The 23,804-nt window shown below is 39.1% G+C and overlaps 1 protein-coding gene across 35 annotated transcripts in view; it reads right to left on the minus strand.

The window, feature by feature from the left end:
• The window catches only part of tns1b (tensin 1b), a 252,192-nt gene that overhangs the window by 31,714 nt on the left and 196,674 nt on the right, over nt 1–23,804 (minus strand). For 22 of the 35 annotated variants that reach the window (XM_077215637.1, XM_077215634.1, XM_077215632.1 and 19 more), the window contains 2 exons: nt 7,083–8,525; nt 2,033–2,217 (listed from right to left, as the gene is read on the minus strand). In XM_077215637.1, the coding sequence (XP_077071752.1) occupies nt 2,033–2,217; nt 7,083–8,525 (1,628 nt within the window). Of the gene's footprint in view, nt 1–2,032; nt 2,218–5,386; nt 5,471–7,082; nt 8,526–12,250; nt 12,459–22,663; nt 22,922–23,804 lie in introns of those variants that run through there. The other 13 variants (XM_077215628.1, XM_077215625.1, XM_077215624.1 and 10 more) reach the window with 3 other exon arrangements.

Raw genomic sequence — 23,804 nt, forward strand, 5'->3', positions numbered from 1 at the left:
TTTCAATGAAGACTTTGCTGCTGGTTGCACTGGCCTCTGTCAACCTCACAGTAGGAGACCTGCACGCATTTTCGGTCGACGAATCGTGCCTAGAGTTCGGGCCGGGTGACAGCCATGTGGTACTAAGACCCCGGCCTGGCTATGTGCACAAGGTTCCTACCACTCCCTTCAAAGACCAGGTAGTGAACCTGCAAGCGCTGCCTTTGGAGGAGGCAGACCCAGCCCTGGCTTTGCTCTGTCCCGTTCGCGCTCTGCGTATGTACGTGGACAGAACTCAAAGCATCAGGTCCTCAGACCGACTCTTTGTCTGTTACGGAGGCCAGCAGAAGGGAAAGGCTGTCTCCAAGCAGAGGATGGCCCACTGGATAGTGGATGCCATCGCCTTGGCTTACCAAGCTCAAGGCGTGCCCTGCCCGCTCAGGTTGCATGCACACTCCACGAGAGGCGTTGCATCCTCCTGGGCGCTGGCACGTGGCTCCTCGCTAACAGATATCTGTAGAGCTGAGGGCTGGGCGACACCTAACACGTTCGCTAGATACTATAGCCTACGTGTAGAGCCGGTCTCCTCCCGTGTTTTCGCCCTAGACGGGTAGACGCACTGAGAGGTCTGGCTCTGTCGGCTTGCTGCACCCTACTGTGCACCCTTATTGCTCCAGAGTAAAACCTGTCGAGTCCTCCAAACCCCTCGGCCCGGACTTGGCGGAGCATCCGCCGCCAGACCCTTATCCGCTGAATCCTTGAGAACCGGATCTGGGCTGGGTTCCATATGTGTGACCCTACGGGGATCCCATATGTGTATATTCACCACGGCTGCTCCTATCGGAAGCCTGTGTCTTTCCCTTGGGCTAAGTCACCCATTATTTCATATGCAGTACAGCCTTCGGGTTAGTCCATATGTATTTCAACATAAGTCTTTGAAGAATTGGCTTCCGCAGCGTTCCTTCCTAAACAAAAAAAGGGCACGCTTTCCAAGTGTTATCCAATATCTCACTGTATGGGTTATCACGGAACAACAGTGTCATATTCACTCTGTGTAAGCCTCCTCCTATCGTCTTTCCAGGCAAGAAGGTGTAGAGGCTTGCACGGGGCGCTGGATGGGGTGCAGCGGCTGTGGCGCTTTGGTAGGGATTCCTATTGGTCAGTCATGACCTACGTTGTAGTGACTGATCGATAGGGAACGTCTCGGTTACATATGGTAACCCTCGTTCCCTGAGGGAGGGAACGGAGACGTAGGTCCCGTCGCCACATCTGCTGCCGCCCGCCGGGGTTGGCCAGCTTTTTCAGGCTTGGCTCCTCAGCAAAAAACTAGTGTGCAATCGCACCAGCTGCTTGTTAAATACCTGCGCTACGAGGCTGCACAGCTGTTGCAAATGATTGCACGCCAATGTGTATTGGCTTGTTTTAGTTTCACTCGAAGTAGATTGGCCTCTCTAGCGAGATTCCTATTGGTCAGTCATGACCTACGTCTCCGTTCCCTCCCTCAGGGAACGAGGGTTACCATATGTAACCGAGACGTTCCTAAGGCTACATAGGCTTACATGTTTGTTTACAGTTTGAGTTTGGATTAAGTTCTAATGCTGTTTTTGCACTGTTGTTTTGCATTGTTTTGCACAGCAATTTAAAATGTAAGTAAAAAATTGTTTACATGCAGCAGCAGAATAGAGGCCCACTTCCATTCTGTGATTTTGTGTGCAGTTATTCAGATAATTGTGGATCTTTTTGCACAACTGTTAAAAAACTATTTTATTTGATGGAACATAAAACTTGAAGGATAATGTTATTTGGTATTATTATTTATATTTATAGTTACAAATATTTTAGGTTTTGTACTGTATATATATATATATATATATATATATATATATATATATATATATATTTGTATACGTTTTTAAAAGAAGCCATTTTCGGCTTCAGTTTCCGTTTTCGGCCAAGTGCATCCTAAATTTTCGTTTTCGGTTTTGGCCCAGAATTTTCATTTCGGTGCATCACTACTGGGAAAAATGCAAATATGTCCATTCAGTTGGTCTACCTCCTTGGGCCGCCCCCCAGGGTTCAGAGCAATCGTATTGGCCAGCTCGGGTGAGATGCAGCGAATGGGGGAGCGGACCGAGCTTCCTCGGGTTGGGCTCTCATCTTGGGAAAGGCCCTCACTGGTAGTCCGGCACCGTCCAGGAACTGAAGCCTCGTCTGGTGACATTTCACCAAACTGAACTCCTGTCAAGAAAATAAATACATGACATCATCTCTAACAGATAACTATTAGGGCCTGCAGAATGACATTTATCACACTTCAAATAAAAAAATATCCAAATGTCAAAATCCTCCTTGAACAAATCCATGGAAAACTGCCAATGAGCTCTGAAGAATTAACTCTCTGTCAAAACCTGCACTGACGTCCAATTCGCACCACATTAAAGCCTGTTGGAGCTTCAAACAATGTTCTCATTCAAACAGCCTAGATTACAAAAAGCTGGAATATTGGAGAAACTCCGTGGAATTAAAGGATAGTGTGTACTTCTGGATAAAGCTCTGAAACTGCCTCCAGGCAACTCTCAGGCCTATTTCATCACGTTCTGTTTGATACAAAGAGATGACGGTGTAAATAAAACTGGATTTGTGTAAGTCTTCTCTAGTAGGAAAGGAAAAACAGAGAACATGAATGGATAACTGAAGACGTTTGGTAACTAAAAGCAGATGAAAAGCATCTCAATTCATTCATTTAACTTCTTTTCTATGACAAACATCACTATAAGTATTGTCTTAAGAATATATTCAAAAAATCATTCAATAACAAAAAAAATATCATAAAAAATAGCCCAATTTGTTAAAAAATGAATTGGTTTTACCCAACATTTGTAAAATAGACTCCTATCGCAACCTCCTATCGCAACTTTTTCATAGAATTACATTAAAGGAGTCATATAAAGAGATTAGAACATCATGGAGAATGTTTTGACTTTTTTGATATTCACAACCATCCCAAACACCCTAACAACTCCCTAGAAACCACTCGAAACGCTAGCAACCACAGAGGAATGTGAAAACAGCAAATCAGAAAAGCAACCACATAGCAACACAGACAAAATAATTTGAGAGTCTTTAAATTTCTCTTCAGTACTGGGGTGTGCATTGGGCTTAAGCAGAGCTATTTCACAATTTACTGTCAACTTACAGATAAGGGAAAAAGTATGTACAGTCACAGACAGTTTTAAGCCCATTTAACTGGACTCAGTTTGAGACAGAGCAAAGCATTCTGGTGGGAGTGAGTGGAATATCATGGAAACCGGGCAACCGGCTGAGCAAAATATTTACTAGCTCCCTGAGTGTGGCCTACGATGGATACGTTTGGTCAGACCACAGCTCAGACCATCAGAACTTCACGTGCGCTGGGAAACAACTTGAGAGAGATTGACCACTTCCACTTTTGGACAAGTGGCCACCCTTGTTCTTAAACATGACGTTGGCCAGACATTCTGACACCCAGGCTGTGTTTAAACCACTTTTGGAGTTCTGCCCACAAAACAAGCCTTTCAGAACAATAGAGTAGTGATGTCACAAAGGGAGGGTCTTCAAGAGGACGGCTCACACTCCATCTGCAATCTATTTGAATGCTTGGATGAGATTCATGCGGTTTCTACGACAATGTCAAACATGCGGATTCCAAAACTGACTGGTATGGGAAGTGAAGAATCCAGCGCTTGGATGTGTTGGGATATCATATGGTGTATATCCCTGAGTGTCACTTCAGACAAGGTCGGGAGAGGAAACATGCAAAATAGATGTAGTACGCCAGATCTACAGCTGTGCATGACAAACTGTGCTGTTACCTTGGTAATCACACTGTCTTAATAGATTCAAGCTGCTGTAACTGAGAAACGTTTTTTTTTTTTTTTTCAATCAGAGAAGCCATCATTTAAACCAAATAAACACTATAAGATTCAAAATGTTTAATTGAAAGAAGTAAAATACACTAAAAGGCTACAGTAGTTAAGTTGCATTAATATGCACCAATATAACAATATAAACAGCAATTTTTACTGTACCTACCTAATATCTTTAATAAATCAAGAGTACTTTATGATTGATTACGACAAATATATAGTTGAAATGGATTCACTGCATTGTTGTAACTGTCACCCAAAAATAAAACTATAAAAAATTATTTTTGTTAATAATATAAGATTTAAAAAAAAAAAATAAGATAAAAAATAAACTAAGATAACAAAAATAATATAAGATAAAAACCACATAAGAGAAAAGTGTATTCTTTTTCTGGCATAGCTTACTCCTTTCTAAACCTCATGGATTCAGGATGAGGTGAATGAGATATCTACACAGAGAAGCAGGATATACTGCTCTTTTTCTTTCCATAGCGTTGTTAATGCCATTGTTATCTTTAATGGGTTGGATCAGACTCAGGAGAAGTCCAAGACAAACATTCATCCTGGTAACTGGCTACCGAACACAGCCTGCATGGGCCCTCGAACGGGACCGAAGGCAGTCAGTGTACGAGACGTTTACTCCCCAGTGGCAGATAAGGATGGTATAATGGTCTCCAGACTCAGGGAGGATTTATTACCCTTTGTCCTTCATCTAAATGCAAAAACAGAGGTAAAGAAGAGTCCTTGAATGAAGCCAGTGTCTGCTCGCTTTGGTATTGTTCCCCAGGTCTGGCAGACTGGATCTTGTGACATGGGCTCAGTTGATCCAGACAGACTGGCCTTTGTCCTGCTACAGTGTAACTTTAACTCGACACATAATACAAATGCAATTTGTTTGTAGAGGTCAGCTAGCACAAAGGAACAAACTAAAGCTTTTACTACTGTAAACCGTTATTCCACCCAAACAAGGTGAAAAAAATCCAGCACAGGTTAGTGGTTACAGAAGAGGGTTAACACAGTAAGGAGAGAAAAAAAGAGAGAAAAAAATAGTAAAAGAAAAAGATTTACAAATAGGAAAAGATACTTTTTTCTAATAACTATTACCTCCTACAGTTTATTCCTTTGGTATAGTTTGGTTTAGGTATACTTTAATTTGTATTACAATTTTATTTTATTTTATAATAATAATAATAATAATAATAACAATAATGCAGATTACCTAAACAAGTGCAATACTAATAAAATAAAATAAAATATTAAGATACTTTAAAATATATTTAAATAATACGATGAAACAATAAAATAATCAAATCAAATACAATATAATTTTTTTTAATTAACTGCAGTTTTATAAAAGCAAGTACTCTCACTGAAGTAAACAAGAGCAAGGAAAGATAGGGGGCGAAAGCGAGAGAGAACTGACATACAGCACACAACCACACAACATGTAAAGGTGTTATGAGTTAATGTTAGTTGGAGGCACAGTGCATCAGAGGACCAACCACTGAAGGATAGAGAGCGGTGGCGGTGGCCGAGATCAGGAATGCTCTGTCTGTCACTGATGCCTCGGATACGAGCAGTGTACTCTGCACACCACCGGGCAGAGGGGGAGGAATGATGGACCATGCCAGGAAGTAAAGGAAGAAGGTGAAGAGGAGGAAGGGAAGGCGGAGGTGATGATGGGACGGGTGTTCCACAAACAGGAGGATGAGAGGAGAAAAAAGGGGGGAAAAGAAAACATTAGCACATGTCAAGCTAGCATATTGCTAATGGCAAATGGCTTGAATCAAATCTGGGCGATTGGTAGGGAGCTAGGCAACATACCTAAAAAAAAACAAAAAAACACTAGCACATAAATTATGAATTTTATTGCACAGTTCTAACGTGTAGTATGTGTTTGCCTTAGCTGCAGTAAGTAAGATAAACACACTCTATCTGTGGGGTCACACTGCGAATGGTAAATGTAGACAAAGTGTTCCCTAATTCCAGATAGTGACACGTCTGATAACCAAATCCCAATACTAGATACTGAGAGCTCTTCAAACAGTGTGGCAAGAGCTTGTGTAAAGAGCTAGGACTCAATGGAAGGTTACAAAGTAAGAGAGCAGCTTCCTCCTCTTGCTGTCCTTCCCATTACTGAAACACTTATCTATACTGAGTCAACAATACTACTAAGCATTGGTCTGCATTAAACCGAAACAGAGCTGACTAGTTTTGTCCATGAGAGCCTTATCCAAGTTGTTTCCTCTCAGGTTTAAATTTGGTTTCCTGCAGCATGCGACCTTTAACACCTGTCTGATGCTTCTTAAACATCCATTTTGTAAGATATTAAAGATAAAGAAGGCACATTAAATGTAACACATGTACTATACAACCACTAGGCGGCAACAGTGAGCCTAGAGTCAATGGATCGTTCCTGATTTGAATAACAATATGTTTTACATTAATGTTTTTGACAGAAATGTAGGATTAGATGAAAGTGTATATACGGTTTATGATGTTTTTGGTTGTAGGATCCATCAGCAGTATGTGATAGACTTAGTAATACATCTGTAATTTAAACTCCGCATCGCAAAACCTAAACAAGTCATGGTAAATTTAGCATGCAACAAAACAAGATGGGTTCAGCAAACAACTCGAATGTGCTGGCATTATTTTAAAAACATCAAGGGAAAAACCTAGGCTTTCAGGAAAATCGTTTTAAACTTTCAAGCTGAACAGATAATGTTAACATAAAAAGTGCACTGCCGTACAACAGCCCTCAGTTGTTCGGGCACTTCTCCAGATGTAATGTACAAATGTTCGGTTTTGGCTTGGCACAAAACAGAAATGCGGTCTGATATTGAGTCTTAAGCCAGAAGCACTTTGGACAAAGCTTTCTTTGTGATCTCACGGTGCTTATGTCAACGGCAACAAAGAAACTCCACCAAAAAAGGCACCACCTTGAGTGTAAAAAGACAAGCTCATCTCATGCACTCAAGGCATGGACATGTTTTCCTTTAATATATTTCCCTTGATAAATTGTTTCAATTTGCATTTTGTATACATAAAAATATGCAGGAGTAATGTAGTCTAATGGTTCAAAATCTTGGCTGGTTACTGCCCATGGGTTGATCAATGTAACATCACTATTTTACCTTTGAGAAAGTAAACGGACTCTGAAAGTGTTAAAAGAGGTATTTTAAAGGTTGCTCTTACCAGCTACACGGTGAGCTACAAGACCATCCAATTTGTAGTTGGTATCTTCTGGTTCAGACTCTTTGGGCAGAGGGGATGAAGATGTAGAGTAGCTACACTGGGTCTCGTGGGGCTCAGGGGACTGGGATGTGGAACTTGAGGGGTAAATGTTGAGGGGTTTTAACTGAAGAACTCCAAAGGTGGAGGAAGGCACTGTGGACTTGGACATAGGAGCCTGAACTTCTGCCTCAGAAGGGAATGCAACATGCTGGGATATGGCTGTGGGTCTCTGCTGGTTCATGTTGGGTTTAGGAGGTTCTGTGGCTACCTGTTGAAATGCCAATGGGTATCCCGCCAAAGTGGCCCCTCCACGGTCATGAATGGCTGCATCAGCCTGGTAGGATGGCCGTGCCTGGGTTTGAGAGAAAGACGGCTGGGTGGTGACTACACCACCTCCTCCAGATGGGGCACTATGGGACTTGGGGACTTGAGTAAGTGCTGGGTCAAGGTCCAGCATCAGCATGTTGAGGGCCTCAATAGACTGTTCAATTTCTTTCTGAGATGCCATGGGAGGGAACTCTGGAAGGCTGTGGGATTCTAGTACAGGGTTGAAAGTGACCCCATCTGTGACTGGGACTTCAGGAACACCATATTGTTGCCACACATTCAATCCCCTCTGCACTGCATCCCTACTGCTCGTTGTGCGTGTGGGAGCTTTGGGCATGCATTTCTGCTCCATGGTCGGAGTTGTCCCTAATGATTGAGATCGGTAGATGTTGCCATTCTGGTTGGTGTAGCCACTAGAGACCCCCAAGTGCTCCTGGACAGATGAGGAGCTGTGAACTCTGGGCTCCGGCATTTTCTCGTGGACACCCTTGTCCAAGTAGGGCACATCTTGTCCATTAATAACCGTCTCCGACTGGTAGTATAGATCTGCTGGAGTTGCTCTGCCCTCAAATGACGAGAGGGTTCCGAGACTGTCCACACTGTTCCCTTCCTGGCTGGTGGGCAGGTCATCATCAAGTATATCTGTCTCTCTATCTATGTTGTTGTGTCCGTTGACGTGAACCTGCGCAGGGACGAGGTGTAGGACTCCTCCGCCTCCGCTGCCAGAGCTGCTTTGGTAACCTATCCGATGCATTGGTGCTTCCAAACCACTGAGCAACTGGTCTAGCTCCTTTTTTTCCTCTGGGCTTAGGGGCTGGGATGACGGCTGACTCACCAAGGCCGGCTGATGGCTGGCTTCATCTGTGCGGTCGGTCTTGATGGAAGCAGTGGAGTTGCCCGAGTCACTGCTTACAGACAAGGCATGGTCGACTGGTGGTAGAGTCTGTTCTACAGCAGGTAAAGCATGATCAACAGCAGCTGAGAGACCATTAGTTGTGACCCCTCCCTCCAAAGACTCTTTCTTCCGAACCTTAGCGTAGAGACTACCATCCAATGGACCTTCTGTGTGAATTACGTCTGTAGAAGACAAAAAGAAAAACGGAATGTTTTCATGAGTCCAGCTATTTCATACGCCACTTCACATTGTGCCTAAGAACACCAAGTTATATCAGGTTAATTTGTACATTTATGTGTCACATTACTTAATTATACTATTAGGTCCTACCAGCTAATGAAGTTCTAGCTAGCAAAATCATGCAATAACATGGTAAATAACAAATACTCATTGAGGAAAAAAAAGTAGCATTAAGCTCATTCTTTATGTATTCGGACATAGCAAAAGCTATACTCTTCACTACAATGGTAAAACAACATGACAGAATGCATTCTAAATCCCAACATATTCAGACATTAAAAACTATTGCAGTTTAAAAAACACGGTTCTTATTTTATTCAAAAACACTTACAGTAGGACTAAATGGACTGCATTTTTTCCTAAAGGACTACATTTCAACATTTCCTCTCCCCAATCAAGTCCCATGCAAAGCATGCTGGGAACTACTATTCTCTTGGCCAGTTTCAGTTTAAGTTAACCCAAAAACAAATGTTGTACTGGGCCATATTTACTTTTTTTGTATGGACAGTAAACATTGAGATATTTTTCAAAATATATATCTTGCACGGAAGAAAGACATGTATACAGGTTTGGAAACAAATGAAGGTGAGTAAATGATGACAGAATTCAAATTTTTGGGTGAACTATCCCTTAAAAGGCACCAAAAGTAGTCTTTATTGGAGAAAAATTATGCCAAACCCTTATTTGTAGTGGACAACGGAGATACTTGATTGTTTTTAAACCATGTAAACACTTATGAAGTGAGCACTCAGGATATGTCAAAACAAGCAACTTTTTGAAAGTCATACAGTATAAAGGATTCTCTCCTAAAACATGCACGTGTATTAACACATGCTCTGAATGGCAGCTCCACCTCGCACAAGGAGTCAGTTTGCGCCTCTCATGAGAGGAACCACGCTCCCAGTCCAAGCCAGTGACTCACCAGTGGAAAAATCACCACATACAAGATTGGAGCCGTTTCCTGTCTCCTTGGAATTGTAGCATCATTTCCTATACTCACATTTACACACACACATGCTTGGACACTTAACACAAACACATAACACACCTATTTTGGGGGGGCTGTGTGTCAATGTATCTTTGGCTCTTAATAATCAGTGTCTTGTTTCCCTGTGGTCATGGATTTTAATAACATATTGTAACTGTTTTCTGACTTTCCAAAACCACTAAGCCACTGTTTGACAGTTCACTCTGCAATGGACTTTTGATATCATCAATGCATTGCAATCCCAGAAAAAAGAAAAGAAAAAAAGAGCTGTGTTCAGTTCAGTGTGCTTGGGAGAATGAGACAGCCTCAAAACCAGAGACTGTGACAAAATGTCATTCATTCAGATAAAGCCAACCTGAAACACTCAAGCTGAGTTTCCCATGGTGTCTTAATGCAGGATCTGTCAAGCCGCAAATCTGATAATACAGCTGGGAAAAGTGGGCACAATACTCTGGGTTTTTAGGTGTAGTTTTTTGACACTCTAGTGCACTAATAGCTGAAGACGAGAGACTGTGGCTCCCTAGTCATGAGGAGTCAGACTTGTGAGTTTTGGCATAAAGTTTGACCCAAAAATGCTCACTTAAATGACAAGCAACCGATGTCAAGTGACCAAACGCAGCTTGCCTTGTTTTTAAGTGCCATTTAGAGTTGTTTTATCTGAAATTATATCACAATAAATGCAGTCGGGGAAAAACTCATATTAATGATGCAGAAGTATTGACCCATGACCAGCTATATAGAAAACACCACCAACAACAAAGTCAATCTGTAATTTGAAATTCTGCATACATTTTGTAATCAGAATTGCTATCCTCTCAAAGTAGTACATACACTCTATGAAATATTTTTTCCCAATTTGATGTGTTTTTAAAAGTCCAATTTTTGTACATTTGTAAAGATTCTGCCTAACAAATAATGTGTTTAATTATTAATAAATTGCATTGTTATTAATTTTCAATATAGAATGAGATATTGAAAAAGTCTTCAGAAAGGTAACAGGGTTAACATGTACATTCACATTACAAGCCTTGAACACAAGATAAGTTAATGCTGATATTTCAACAAATCACAAATTTCCCCTTATTCCACATTTCCAGTTATTTTCTATAAAAAAAAAAAGCCAGATTATTATTTCACAGACATAAAACAAAGTTAAATACACAGTGAATATCTAGTTAACTTGCTACTAAGCGCCTCAAAAAATTCTTTCAAAGATCTGATGCCACTAACCTGCTAAACTATGACTTCCTGTGCTTTAAACCAGGGCTGCAATATGCAGTTTGAGACTAACAGTTCCCTCAAGCCCCTTAAAAATAGACATCCCAGGTTACCTCAAGTGACCTGTTGACCTTCAGGTCGTAGATGTCTTGCAACAAATTCAATGATCACCTTTGGCCCCATGTCACATGCAGCTATGTGACCTACTGGTTTGAGAGGAGGTTAAACACGATAGTACACAAGCTGATGTCTGTCAAATGCTGCCAACTTTGGTGTTTGTTGCACATCAAATGTAAATTGGTCTATTGACCAGATGAAAAACTATCCATATGCCTCGTATCAGGTTAGTATAAATCTGTATAGTCGTGATAACAGCAGTTTTCTATTTTCAAAACCAATTTTCATTTAGTAGCAACACTTATTATTCTATTAAACACACTTTATTTAAAAAAAATAAAACAATAAAAATACAATTAATTTAAAACAATGACACATGATCTTTCAATTAACAGTACTTTTCCAAGTAATTATTCAAGTAAATGGTACGACAGTTAGTGGCAATTCTTGTTAATATTATTTGATTTATAATAACAGCACAATAAACAGAAATGGGTATATTAGTCTTCATTTACACTGCAATACCTAGGCACAACAATAATATTAGATTTTTCTTTTTACTGTATTTTTGATCAAATACATGCAGCCTTGGTGAGCATTAGAGACATATTTAAATTATTTATGCATATTGACACAAAGATGTTCAAAAGCAGCTACCTATTATTCAGTTTGAACACTGGTAACATTACAGGTATCATCATTTTTTTCCCCCACAACTGCTTTGGTACCAAAGTACAACAGTACCAACAGTACATTTTGACATCCTTAAAGCCAATGTAGGAATGAATTTGAAAGTCAAAACTGAAATGTCTATGTTCATTTCTCCTCTGTGTGACCAGGCTTAGCGCCAGAATTTTCCTTTAACAGCATTGCATGGAAAAAATGAATTTTCCCCCAGAGTTTCCCCTAACAATCCCCCAGCTGTTTCAAACATCTCCCAGCGCCCTAGTACTCCACAATTACCCCCACCCTGAGCCACGGAGTAGCCTTGTATAAACCACTCAGCAGATTAAAACTTCAACCGTGTCATCTCAGATGAGTCGAACGGATCTCATGTTTTATTTGCACCTCAAAAACACCTCATGACTTAATACTGACATCAGAGGAGCTGTCGCATCTCAATTTGGAATCAGACATGCCTCTTTCATGAAAAAGAAATCGCTTTCTATTTCGGCATGCTTTTTATCACCTGTTTGCAGACATGGGTGATATCACATCATCAGCAGCTTGCGTTTATGCCCAATCATCACCCATAAAAATAGCAGGATGTGAACATGTTTACGCGCTCTAGAAGTTATTCAAAGCACAAAAATCAGAAAAAGAACTGTAAGGAAACGCCCCTACCTGCCTTAGTGCACTCTGTAAGTGTCCAAGAAGAAAGTTTTAAAAAGTGTCTCTGTTTTCTTCCTCTCGAGCCCCAGCAGCTCAACATTAGTGAGCTGTGGGAGTAGTTTTGGATCAGAAAGCTCTCTCCTCTTTCTCCACCTCCTGTTCTAGCGAAACTGTTCTGCTAAAGATGACATGACTCTTTCCTTCTCGTTGGATGTACAACACCCCTAGTAAGGTGGGTGTGAATTTATCCTCGCCCAGCTGTGTGTCTGGTGTCTACTAGAGTGACATCACTGGGCATTTCTTTGTCGGATAGGCTTGTAATCCTTCACTAACTCTCTGGCTGTGCTCCAAAACCCAGTGAGATGCCTACATAGGCAACATTTAAAGGCATCATTTGAATGACACAAAGATTGTTCCAACAGACACTTCTAAGAACCTTATGCTGGCCAAATTCTACAGCAGCATGCATCTTTTACAGTGAAGGCAATCTCACAATGAAAAAACTCACCAAACAAACGAGCAAGAGATGTCGATTATAATTCAATAATAATTAAAAAAAATACTTTTATCCATTCAATTCCAAACAAATAGTTAAAAGTTCTTCTTTGCACGATGCTAAATTCTAACAAAATCAACTGTGCAACTGTATAATGCAGAAAGTTGCTGTCTATGTAGAGCCTTCCGAATCAGTCTCTTCTGAGGTTCCTGCAGTTATGAAGGGGTCTAGAAGTAGGGTGACCACCTGCCCCACATTTTGGATCTGGACAAATTGAGTGCCAGTCACAGAGCCGGACAATTTAAAGCATGTTATTATGTTTCATACATCACAGCAAACAGACTTTCTAACTAATGTAAATCAGTATTTACAGTCTATAGTAGTCAATTTCAAATAGTAGTCAAAGTAGTCCGCAATAACCAGGTGGTCACTTCACTAAGACGACAGCTGTCTATGTAGACACTACGCAACAAGGCAGCTTACTAGATGGAACATAACCCTCTCAAGCAGACAGTCGAGGGCTCTCACTGTCCCCAAATTCAAGAAGGAGGGGTTATAGTGTTTCCCAATAGTCAGTAGGCAAAACAGTAGGGCTACCTGATATTGCATTACACATTACTTTGGTTAGTCAATGGTTTATGCCTTCAAGGTGATGCAAGTGATTGCTTTAAGGAGTATGCATAAAATAATTTATTTAACTGGTGGTACTGATAATGGTGATAGACAAGGCAAAAAAAAAAAAAAAAAAAAAAAAACCAACAACAATGACAACAATGTATGTTTGTAAAAATCTATTATTAACATACACACCCACACACATTTTTCCAGAATGACCTCTTGCCTCTTGGAGATGGAAAAGACGCTGTACTGGGAGATGTTTTCGGAAAATTGTCAATGCAGTCTCAGTATGTATGCATGTATGCATGTATGAATGTATGTCAGTCAGTCAGTCAGTCAGTCTTAAGTAGCTTATTTCTTTCATAAAAAGTACTAAACAAGTGAATTAAATAAAATAGACTTATACAAGCATGACATATTGGCTCATGGCTCATGGTGGGCGGAAAAAGCAGACAATCTTTTGTGATGGATGATTCAAGTAGCAAACCATGGACTGTTTACTTGGAGTAATTAAAGAGTAAGGTAGGATAAAGTTTCAGAAATACCAAGGTCCCTTAATAAATGAGCGTGATAAACAAATCACCAGAATGGGGAAGGGGTTTAAGATCTGTTCCTTGTTCAAGCTGTTCATTAATCGTCTACATTAATGATTTCATCTATATTGTTTATCTAAATGTGCTAAATGTAAAAAAAAAAGATCAATAGTTCTGCGACTTCATGTACATTGCTGCTTTGTGAGTGATAGTCTGAGCTTTCAAGGACATGGAATGAGATAAAACCAAGAGGAAAGCGAGAAAAAAAAAAGGTTCAGGGAAGGACTGTACAAACTTCACATGGTGTGTCTGCCGGATATGGATGAATATGTTTGTCTAAGTCGGTCAGAAACAGACTACCAGTCAGCAAACAGAAATCCTGACAATGTGACACGACTGATATCCAGTAATGACAAACACCCACTGCTGTGAATCTAAACACACGATGTGATCATCGCTTTAACACCTGCGGCCAAAACACTCCCACAACAGAATCATACTCTTGTGAACGAATGTGGTTTAGATCACCACAGCTGTCTAATTCATCTGAGCTCATCTGCATTTACATTATATGCTGTTTTTTCCTAAACAATGGCTATGTTTAATCAAGAAGGACATCAAACCTGAAAAAAAACCTTCAATACTGAGCAACAGGCCTAAATGACTGGAACCAAATTATTGTCATGATGTTAAGTTCCATTAAATTGTATGCTTAAATGTTCTAGATTCAAAGATCGAGAGGTGTTTCTTCGCTAAAAGAATCCATAAACTTGACTATTTGTTTGTCCAAACAATTCATTGTGTGCATACGTGTTCATAACTATTATTAAAATACTAATTCATTACTAAAATAAATAAGAAAAATATAATGAAATAAATAAATAATATAAAGTTATACATATGTATATACACTATACTAAAAGGTTTTGTTGTTGTTGTTGTAATTTTAAGAATATGATACTTTTATTCAGGAAGAACGCATTAAAGTGGCAGTAAAGAAATGTATAATGTTACACAATATTTTGGTTTCAATTAAATGCTGTTCTTTTGAACTTATTCATTAAAAAAAGATCCTTTAAAAAAGTACAGTTTCCACACACACACACAAAATGAAGCAGCACAACTCTTTTTAGCATTGATAATAATAATAATAATAATAAAAGTTTCTTGAGCATCAAATCAGCATATTAGAATGATTTGTAATATGATTATATCATGTGACACTGAAGACTGGAGTAATGATGCTGACAATTCAGCTTTGTCATCACAGGAATAAATTGTATTTAAAAATATATCTGTTTTTATAATAACCTAATAAAATAAATACATTTATTTTAATAATACTGATATGTTTGTACCATGCCAATAAATCTGCATGCGATTCAGGTTTTGATGAATTGTGCGGTCACTGTAACTTTGGTCAAGGGTTACTCAGAAAACATTGTGTAAGCACTTAAGAAGACAAAGTGCTGCGTTTGACTTCACAGGCACTCATTAGAAGAGCTCTCTGCTAATGAAGCCTGTGTAAGGTAAGTGCAGGACATTAAATATGCATTAAAATGTTTTTTTTTTATGGTCCTCTTATATAAAGGCAGAGTCAGAGATGAGAAAGCTTTGTGCGATTAAAGCACAGTAAAAAAGAAAAAAAGAAACCTCAGCACATCTACAACTAAATTCTCATAAGAAGCTACCACTCTTTGTTCAGACAGTTAGCAAAATAATAATAATAATAATAATCAGATTGGACTATCTGCCTAAAATCATTTTAGTTGTTTGCAACATGAGAATCAAAAAGCTGCATTTTTACAATCCTGTTCCAAACTGTCAGGGTTGTTGCAGGATACTGAAGACGAGGGAACAGAATTTCAATGCAGCTGGTTTATTCACAAACTCAGGTTACAGGAAAACACAGGAACTCAGGAACACACAAACATACATCGACGACGATCAACAAACACTGAGGGAAAACAAAGGGCTTAAATGAACAGGGACTAATTAGATAATTAACAGAACATAGGTGAAGGGAATTACTAATTAAACAGACCGGGAAACACTTACAGGACTAAACCAAAACCACAAAGACAGGGGTGAACAAGATCACAAAACTGAACTAATAACAGGACTAAACCAAAATCACAAAGACAGGGGGAAACCAGATCACAAAACTGAACTTAAAGTCCCTGTAAAGGCAATTTAAAAAAAAAATTCTAAACACATTATCAATGTTAGACATGTATTGCTAAAACATATTACAAAGACTGTGAACTGTGAAGTACTGAATTGTGGAGTTAGACCGTTAAACAGTTTTTCACCATTGCAATTTTCCGGATTTTTTGGGCGGGTCTAAAACAGGGCTCGATGACGCACTGGAGCCCTTGAGCTCCTGGACACGCCCCTACTTGATGACGCACTGGAGCCCCTGAGCTCCTGGACACGCCCCTACTTGATGACGCACTGGAGCCCTTGAGCTCCTGGACACGCCCCTACTTGATGACGCACTGGAGCCCCTGAGCTCCTGGACACGCCCCTACTTGATGACGCACTGGAGCCCCTGAGCTCCTGGACACGCCCCTACTTGATGACGCACTGGAGCCCCTGAGGCTGGCCGCTTTCCTAACAATATAAACAGAGCACATTCACATCGGTTTGGCGCTCAATCGCGAGTTACTGTCAGTACTATTATTAGTTACTACAGCCTACAGTTTGCTAGCTAGCTATGTCTTAGTCACGGAAATGCGTACTACATGGATGCGTTCATGTACAAAACAGATCGGTGTCCTTATTTAAATTTCCTAAATATGATCACATCAAGAAGAGGTGGATTAATTTTGTGAAGAGCCACCTTGATGGAGAGCTGAGGATCACCACCAAAACCCGCCTCTGTAGTGATCATTTTACACGGGATAGTCTTATAAACTTTCGTCGGAGACAACTGGGATTCACTGATAATCCGCTGTTGTGTTACTGGTGAATGGAGCCGAACGACTATCTCCCGCCTCGGCCTTCATCCTGCCGCGCCGACATCTGGTGACATCATTGGCAGTGCGTGCCCACCAATGAGTGTAAGTTGCCTTGTGCGCTTATGTTATAATTAATCTAATAAGCTGCAAGGAGCCTCCATTCCGGCTGTAGCGGGTGACAGTTGATTGTGGCGACGGCAGCTTTACTGCGAGTGGGCGTGGTTTCAGCGCAGCCAGCGGACACGCCCCCAGCGTTTGAGAGCAGAGACTACTGCTCATTTTTTCAAGATTTTGATAGCTTATTTTATGTACTTGCTGGCTTTTTTTATCATTCAAATTTGGCTGGGTGTCTAATAACACATTTTTCTGTGCTATGACAAACTCAGAACACATACTTCATTTTGACTTTACAGGGACTTTAAACACATAGAAACGTGACACAAACCACATCCAACTGTGGTTTGAAAGGTGAAAACAGATTCAGTTTCAAATATGCATTTACAAAGCGATGTACAAATAGAATCTCACAAAGAGAGTCAGTCTTAACACTGGATATTAAAACCAAATCAACATTGAATGGAAGCTTGTTTCTGCCACAGAAAAGAAAACTTTTATGTCAGATTTATGACTTTTTTCCTCGCAATTTCAAGTTTACATATCACAATTTGAGAAAAAAGTCAAATGCAAGAAAAAAAGTATTGAAACTAGAGATATAAACTCACAATTCTGACTTTTTCTCTAAGAATTGCGGGATCTAAACTCACAATTGCGAGTTATAAAGTCTGAATTGCGAGATAAAAAGTTGCAATCCTTCCATAGAATCGGATGGCTGATCAAAACCTTAAAGCACTGGTTGGGGAATACAGGGAATATTTTCCCTGTTTTGAATGTGTGCACCTGCTCGATCCCAGTCTGAGAAAGACATGCTGTGTGCACGCAGCTCTCCACGTGACTCCAGCATGAGGCCATTGATGGGTAACATTTTGTTACCGCTTACGTTGCCTTTAAGGAAAAGCAATCAAGCCCTGCTCAAAGCGCTGGGAACAGACTGGGCGAAACGAGGGAGGCTCTTTGATAGGCATGTAGCGGCTGACTGCGGTTGGGAACTGGCCCGGGCTATTCGCTCCATACACTTACGCACACAGACCGCACACACCAGCTCCTCATCACACACTTCATCATTAGTCCTCAGAGAGCTCTCGAGAACCAAAACAATGAATTACAGAATCAAAACTAAATGAGGCGCTTTGAAAATCAGAAGGATACTGCATGTTGTGGTTCCGCACACATGCAGTCCTGTTTCTATGAGAATATCTCATGTATCACTGGCTATATCTTTAGTTAACTCATAAAGCATGTGAATAGAGTACAGATTATTTACATAAATTGAAAACACAATTAATTCAGAGTTTAGGGGATGATTTGTAAAGCTCCCAGAGAAAACTAAAAATGCATTGAGAAATATTTAACTCAAACAGCAGCTATTATTAGCAGTCATAACATTTGCAATCAGATTCCAGATCATTTCAAGGGGACCTCTTATACGCTTTAATACTTATTTTTCACATTGTTGCAGCACCTTTCTTCAAAGTCTGTCAGTAAACACTCTGTTTAGTTTCTGTTTCTATGAAGTCCCTCCTTCTGAAAAGCACGGCGTGCTCTGATTGGTCGGCTGGACCAATGTGTCGTGACTGGCCAACGCTACAATCGAGACGTTTCGGGGAGTTCAGAAACATTGATACTGATATAGAGAATAACTCCCTTTGCAGTGGACTTTGTAACTTTGCAGAGCTTTTTCCATGCTCAAACAGCAACATTACACACTAAATAAAGTTCAAAATGTAAGAAAAAGCACAATAGGACCCATTTAAAATGATCTGAATACATTCAGCAGGACCAACTCTTCCGATTCAAGGAAAATGGAACATAATATCTGCCATTTTACCCTGTTAATTCATAAGAATTGAATACAGGTTATGCCGTAATGTTGTCAGTTGTGTCCTTGTGGAAACATGGCTCGTTTAAAAGTTTACATATGGATCCCTGACCAGGTATCCATCAAACCAGTAAGTACGTGTGGAAATCCCAAAAGGTTTCTCAATCAGCGTTAATAGAAGACGGGTGCACATTACTGGACTTTCAGTCTCATAAAGATCAACACCACCGCCATCTGTCACAGGTCACTGAGAGCTATTTAGAGGGGAATATCTAACCCGTGCTAAACTATGTGCGTAGGCCTCAGGAATGCAGGAGAAACGGGACAATCTTGTCTTGTAAAGTGGAGGGGAGAGGAGGTGGAGTGTTGATCGGCCGGTAAACGAGTCCCCGTGCTCCTCTCCACGGTAGTTAAATCTAAAGACAAACACAGATGACGAGAGAGAGCTGGACAGCAGCTGCAGGCATGTTGTGGGTGTGAAAGCAAAGGTCGAAGGTCAACTGTGATGATTGGCTATATGTGAGTCCTCCTGAAGGCCCTGAACACAGCCTGACAAAACAGCCTACAGAAGACGCACGCTGAACAACTGAGTGTCTGTGTAAAAGTGGACGAACAATTCAGGAACATTCTAGGCATGATGTGCACACAGGCCTTTTTTATAAGATCGGACATTTGCTATTGCGCAATGAGTTTGGAGTCAAAACAGTTTAATTCCAGGGATCTGAAGGGAAAAATCTAAAGTCTGTTTACATAATATGGACACATTCTGTATGTATACAGCAGAGTGATCTGCCCTGTGATCTGGGATGAAACATGCACACATCTCCTGACAGCAGATATAAGGTATCAGATGTGCATAACAGTTTGTATACAGGAGGACTGTAATGTGCGATTAGGACAATGCTAAAGGCCCTGTCAGTCAGGGTTACATTTTGATGGTCCACTTTAGATATTCTACTCACTATAAGTAACTTTGCAACTACATATCAACCAACTCTCAGAGTATTAGTAGACTGTTAGGGTTAGGGTTAGTAGAATAAGTTGACATTTACTTGCAAAGTTACTTACAGTTAGTAGAATGTCTAAAGTGCACCATTGCAATGAAGTGCTGCCAAAGTCGGCGCTCCGAACCCATCCTCAACCCCCTGCACCTGTTTGTGTGTAAACTACCAGTAGCAGTGAATGTTTCCTTTGTGTCTGGGTAAATCTCACAAACCTTGTCAAGAACATTTTCAGAGTTAATCGTTCACTATTATATTTTGCCTAAAGAATATTAAATCTCATTTTGCTGTGTTGTGATATTATCATCATGACAACCAAACAGCAACTTTGATTACACTATAATGCAGCGGGCAGGAACCTAAAGAATTTAGGAGATGTATATTCCTCAGTTGGTCACTCCACCTCACAGTGAAAGACCTGCACAAATAATTCCATATTGCAACTTATTTATTGTTTGTTGCATATTTGTTTGGTTTTAGTTGTCCATGGATCAACTAAATGTACTGTCATTGAAATGTTATTAAAAAAATGTTTTGTTTTGTATATATATATATATATATATATATATAATATATTATATTTATTTATTTATTGCTGAGGCTCTTTTGGAAAAATGCATTGACCAAAAAAAAAAAAAAACTGGCTATTTGTTTAAAAGGTTCCTGACTGAGAAAAAATCTGTCTTATTATTGTATGGTGAAAAAAAACAATGATATATTATTTAAATGGTAAAGTAATTTACATGGCAGGATTTACTGCTTAATGCATGCTTTACAGATCACAATAATAATATTATTAAATTTGAAATTAAAAATTTTAATTTTAATTTTGAAAAAAAATATAAGGAGGAAAGCTTAATAATCATGAAAATAATGTCAGAGTTATTGTAAAATACTAAAATAAAACTTTATGGCCCTTAAATTATGTTTTTATTTTGTTAATGCAAAACATACCTTTAAATTACATATAATATTATTATTAATAACAAAATTACATTGTAAAGCGTTAGTAAATCATGTTTGTAATATATTCTGATTCAAAGTTATATTACAGTAATACAATTTAAAGTAAATCACTACTGAGAATTTTAAAGTATTTTTTTTTTTCGTGACTCATTCAGTGTCTAAAGGCATTACTCCAGACCTCACTGAATAGTACAGTCCTGCAGGAGACAGGAGTTGAAGTTTGGCATTTCCTGATCCCAATCCCTATTTTCTCAGCATCATTTCCTGTCCTCACTCTACTAACCCCATCAATATGAGTATAAGACGCCAAGAAAAAAGCATTATTCCACAGCAAAATCCTGTCCAGTGTCAGTGTGTGATGATCAGGAATCATCTTCAACGGACATTTCCATATCATTTACAATTCCAACTTATCTGTGAGAGAGCCATGGCTTTTGCCACTGTATCAAAACAACACGACAAAAACTTCCGGATGACCACACACGTGAACAAACAGTCCTCAGGTAGTTAAATCCTTCAGAAGGGAAACACGAAAAGTGCACCTCTGGTGTCATGTGTTAACAGATGGTGACAGTAAAAGCCCAGCATTGTGATGACAGTGCAGTGTCTCTGTGAACACACTGATGAAAACTAAACTACAGCGTGCTGAAAGGGTTAACCGTCTCATTTTGTTGGCAAAGCTACTGGTTTCTAGCCACATAATATAGAGAGGCCCAGCCATCCATCGCAAGAAGGTTTTTAATTGAAGCCAGCTTGATGTGTAGACACGTTTATTACGTAACAGTTAGACTGCCAGCCACACAAACAGACCATAATAAAGCACAGCTTTGCACAGCTGAACTCCAAAACGCAATTCAAACACCAATCCTGCAACAACTGTGATGAAACCGTAGCAGACGCTCTGTTTAAGAGCTTAGCTTAAATATGTGCTAACCGCACTTAGTCTCATTATAAGGAAATCAGCTGTGCCTGCAAAACTTTGGGAAAAGAAAAACATACAGTCTGAGTTGCTGAAATTAAACGCAGCCAGTGAGATTTATTTAAAACTGCATTTTTTTTTTTAAATGGATGCTCAAAACCTGTTGGGTTCCTATTTCAAATATTATAATAATATTCAAATAATATTCCTATTCAAACTAATTATTTTAGCACTCTGAGCCTTAAAAAAAACATTTAAATTGTTGAAATTTCTGCAGCCTAGGAAAACTTCAAATAATGCTTCAACAAAAAATTATGAGAGAGATATTATACTTTTGGCATATAAAATGTGACTCTTTATTTATTGGCAGATCTTAAAAAAATAAAACTTCTTCAAACTATACTTCATCTATATTAAAACATGTATGACATTTACTAAAATATAGATCTGACCACTGACCATAGACCTGATCAACCGTAAAGTGAGTTTTAATGTGAAGCGAATATGTGTGTGTTTGTGTGTGTGCGCGTGCGTGCGTGCGTGTGTGTGATTTTATTATTTATTTTTTGTCATTTTTAGTTTTTTTTTTTTTTTTTTAATCATTCATTTTTGTTTTTTAATGAAAAAAATTAAAAAAAGGAATGCAATATATAAAAATAAATACCTAAAAACACCTGGTAATTTTCCATCATGATATTTCAGATTTGCAAACAGTCTCACTGATTGGGGGACAAAATCAATGTATCTGACAAATATTTGACAAATTTCTCCAAAACACAACAAAACCAAATTACAGTTAAAAAAAAAAAAAAAAAATTGATATATATATATCTATATATATCTATATATATATATCTATTTAAAAAATCACAGAGAAGTTTCCCAATTCAAAGAATAGCCCATAAACATCTAGCAAACAAAAGCGTAATGCCATTTGTGGTTGACAAAGTCACAGAAAATAAGTTGTGAGAGGACAAATCATTCACACAACTTTACCTCAGAGCAGATCAGATCTACTGCCAAGCTTCAACATTCCTCTCCAAACACTTCTTCTACCTCTTCTGGGCTTTTATGGTCCACAAAAGACCGTAACACTAACAGTCCAGTCTGATGTGTGTGCAGTGAACAGACTCTTCGCTCTGTCACTCTCCCTCTAGTGACTGATAACAAAAAGGCTTTTTGGTATCCAAGCTGGAGGAGTTGGCTCTTTTTCACACACCATTTGTGTCAACGCCTCTCCAATCCCATCTCCCCGTCGTCACACTTTTCTTACCCAACCATCCCAAAAATGCTGTGGGCAGGGCCTCAGCCAAATATGGGGAGGCCACGGTAAACAAGGGCTCAGCGCTGCCTCCTGACTCCCGAACCCCAGGAGTCAGAGACACTGGTGGACAGAGCCATTGTTTTTACAGACACAAGACAGTTACAGTACGCTGCCATTCTATGCCAAGTCTTTATGGGCATTAATATGTTAGGTTAAAACGTACATGTACATGCTATATACAAATATAATATACACTATAATTCAAAAGTTTGGGGTCAGTAAGTGTTTATATATATATATATATATATATATATATATATATATAACTGAATACTTTTATTCAGTAAGGATGCATTCAATTGATCAACAGTGACAGTTAACAAAATATTTCAAGTTCAAATAAATTCTGTTCTTTTGAACTGTCTATTCATAAAAGAAACTCGGTTTACAAAAAAATAAGGAGTAGAGCAGTAGAATGATTTTTGAAGGATCATGTGACACTGAAGTCTGGAGTAATGATGCTGAAAATTCAGCTTTGCATCACAGGAATAAATTGGGGTTTCACATATATTCAAATAGTTATTTTAAATTGCAATAATATTTCACAATAATACTGTTTTTATTGATTATTTAAGTAAATAAACGCAGCCTTGGTGAACTTCTTTCAAACTTCTTACAAAATCTTACCGACCCCAAACCATTGAATGCTAGTGCATATATTATAATTTGTTTATGCATATACATTTTAAACAAAAATCTTGAAAATTATGGGCTCGAGATTTTCGGTTAAAATAAATGTTTGCATATTAATTTAATATTATACAAGACTAAGTTTTAACCATTTCAATCACCGTTTTGCATTCAGCAGTTTGC

The sequence above is a fragment of the Siphateles boraxobius genome, unplaced genomic scaffold, assembly GCF_051911475.1.
Source record: "Siphateles boraxobius isolate OS27281-9 unplaced genomic scaffold, OSU_SipBor_1 7, whole genome shotgun sequence".
Classification (NCBI taxonomy): domain Eukaryota; kingdom Metazoa; phylum Chordata; class Actinopteri; order Cypriniformes; family Leuciscidae; genus Siphateles; species Siphateles boraxobius.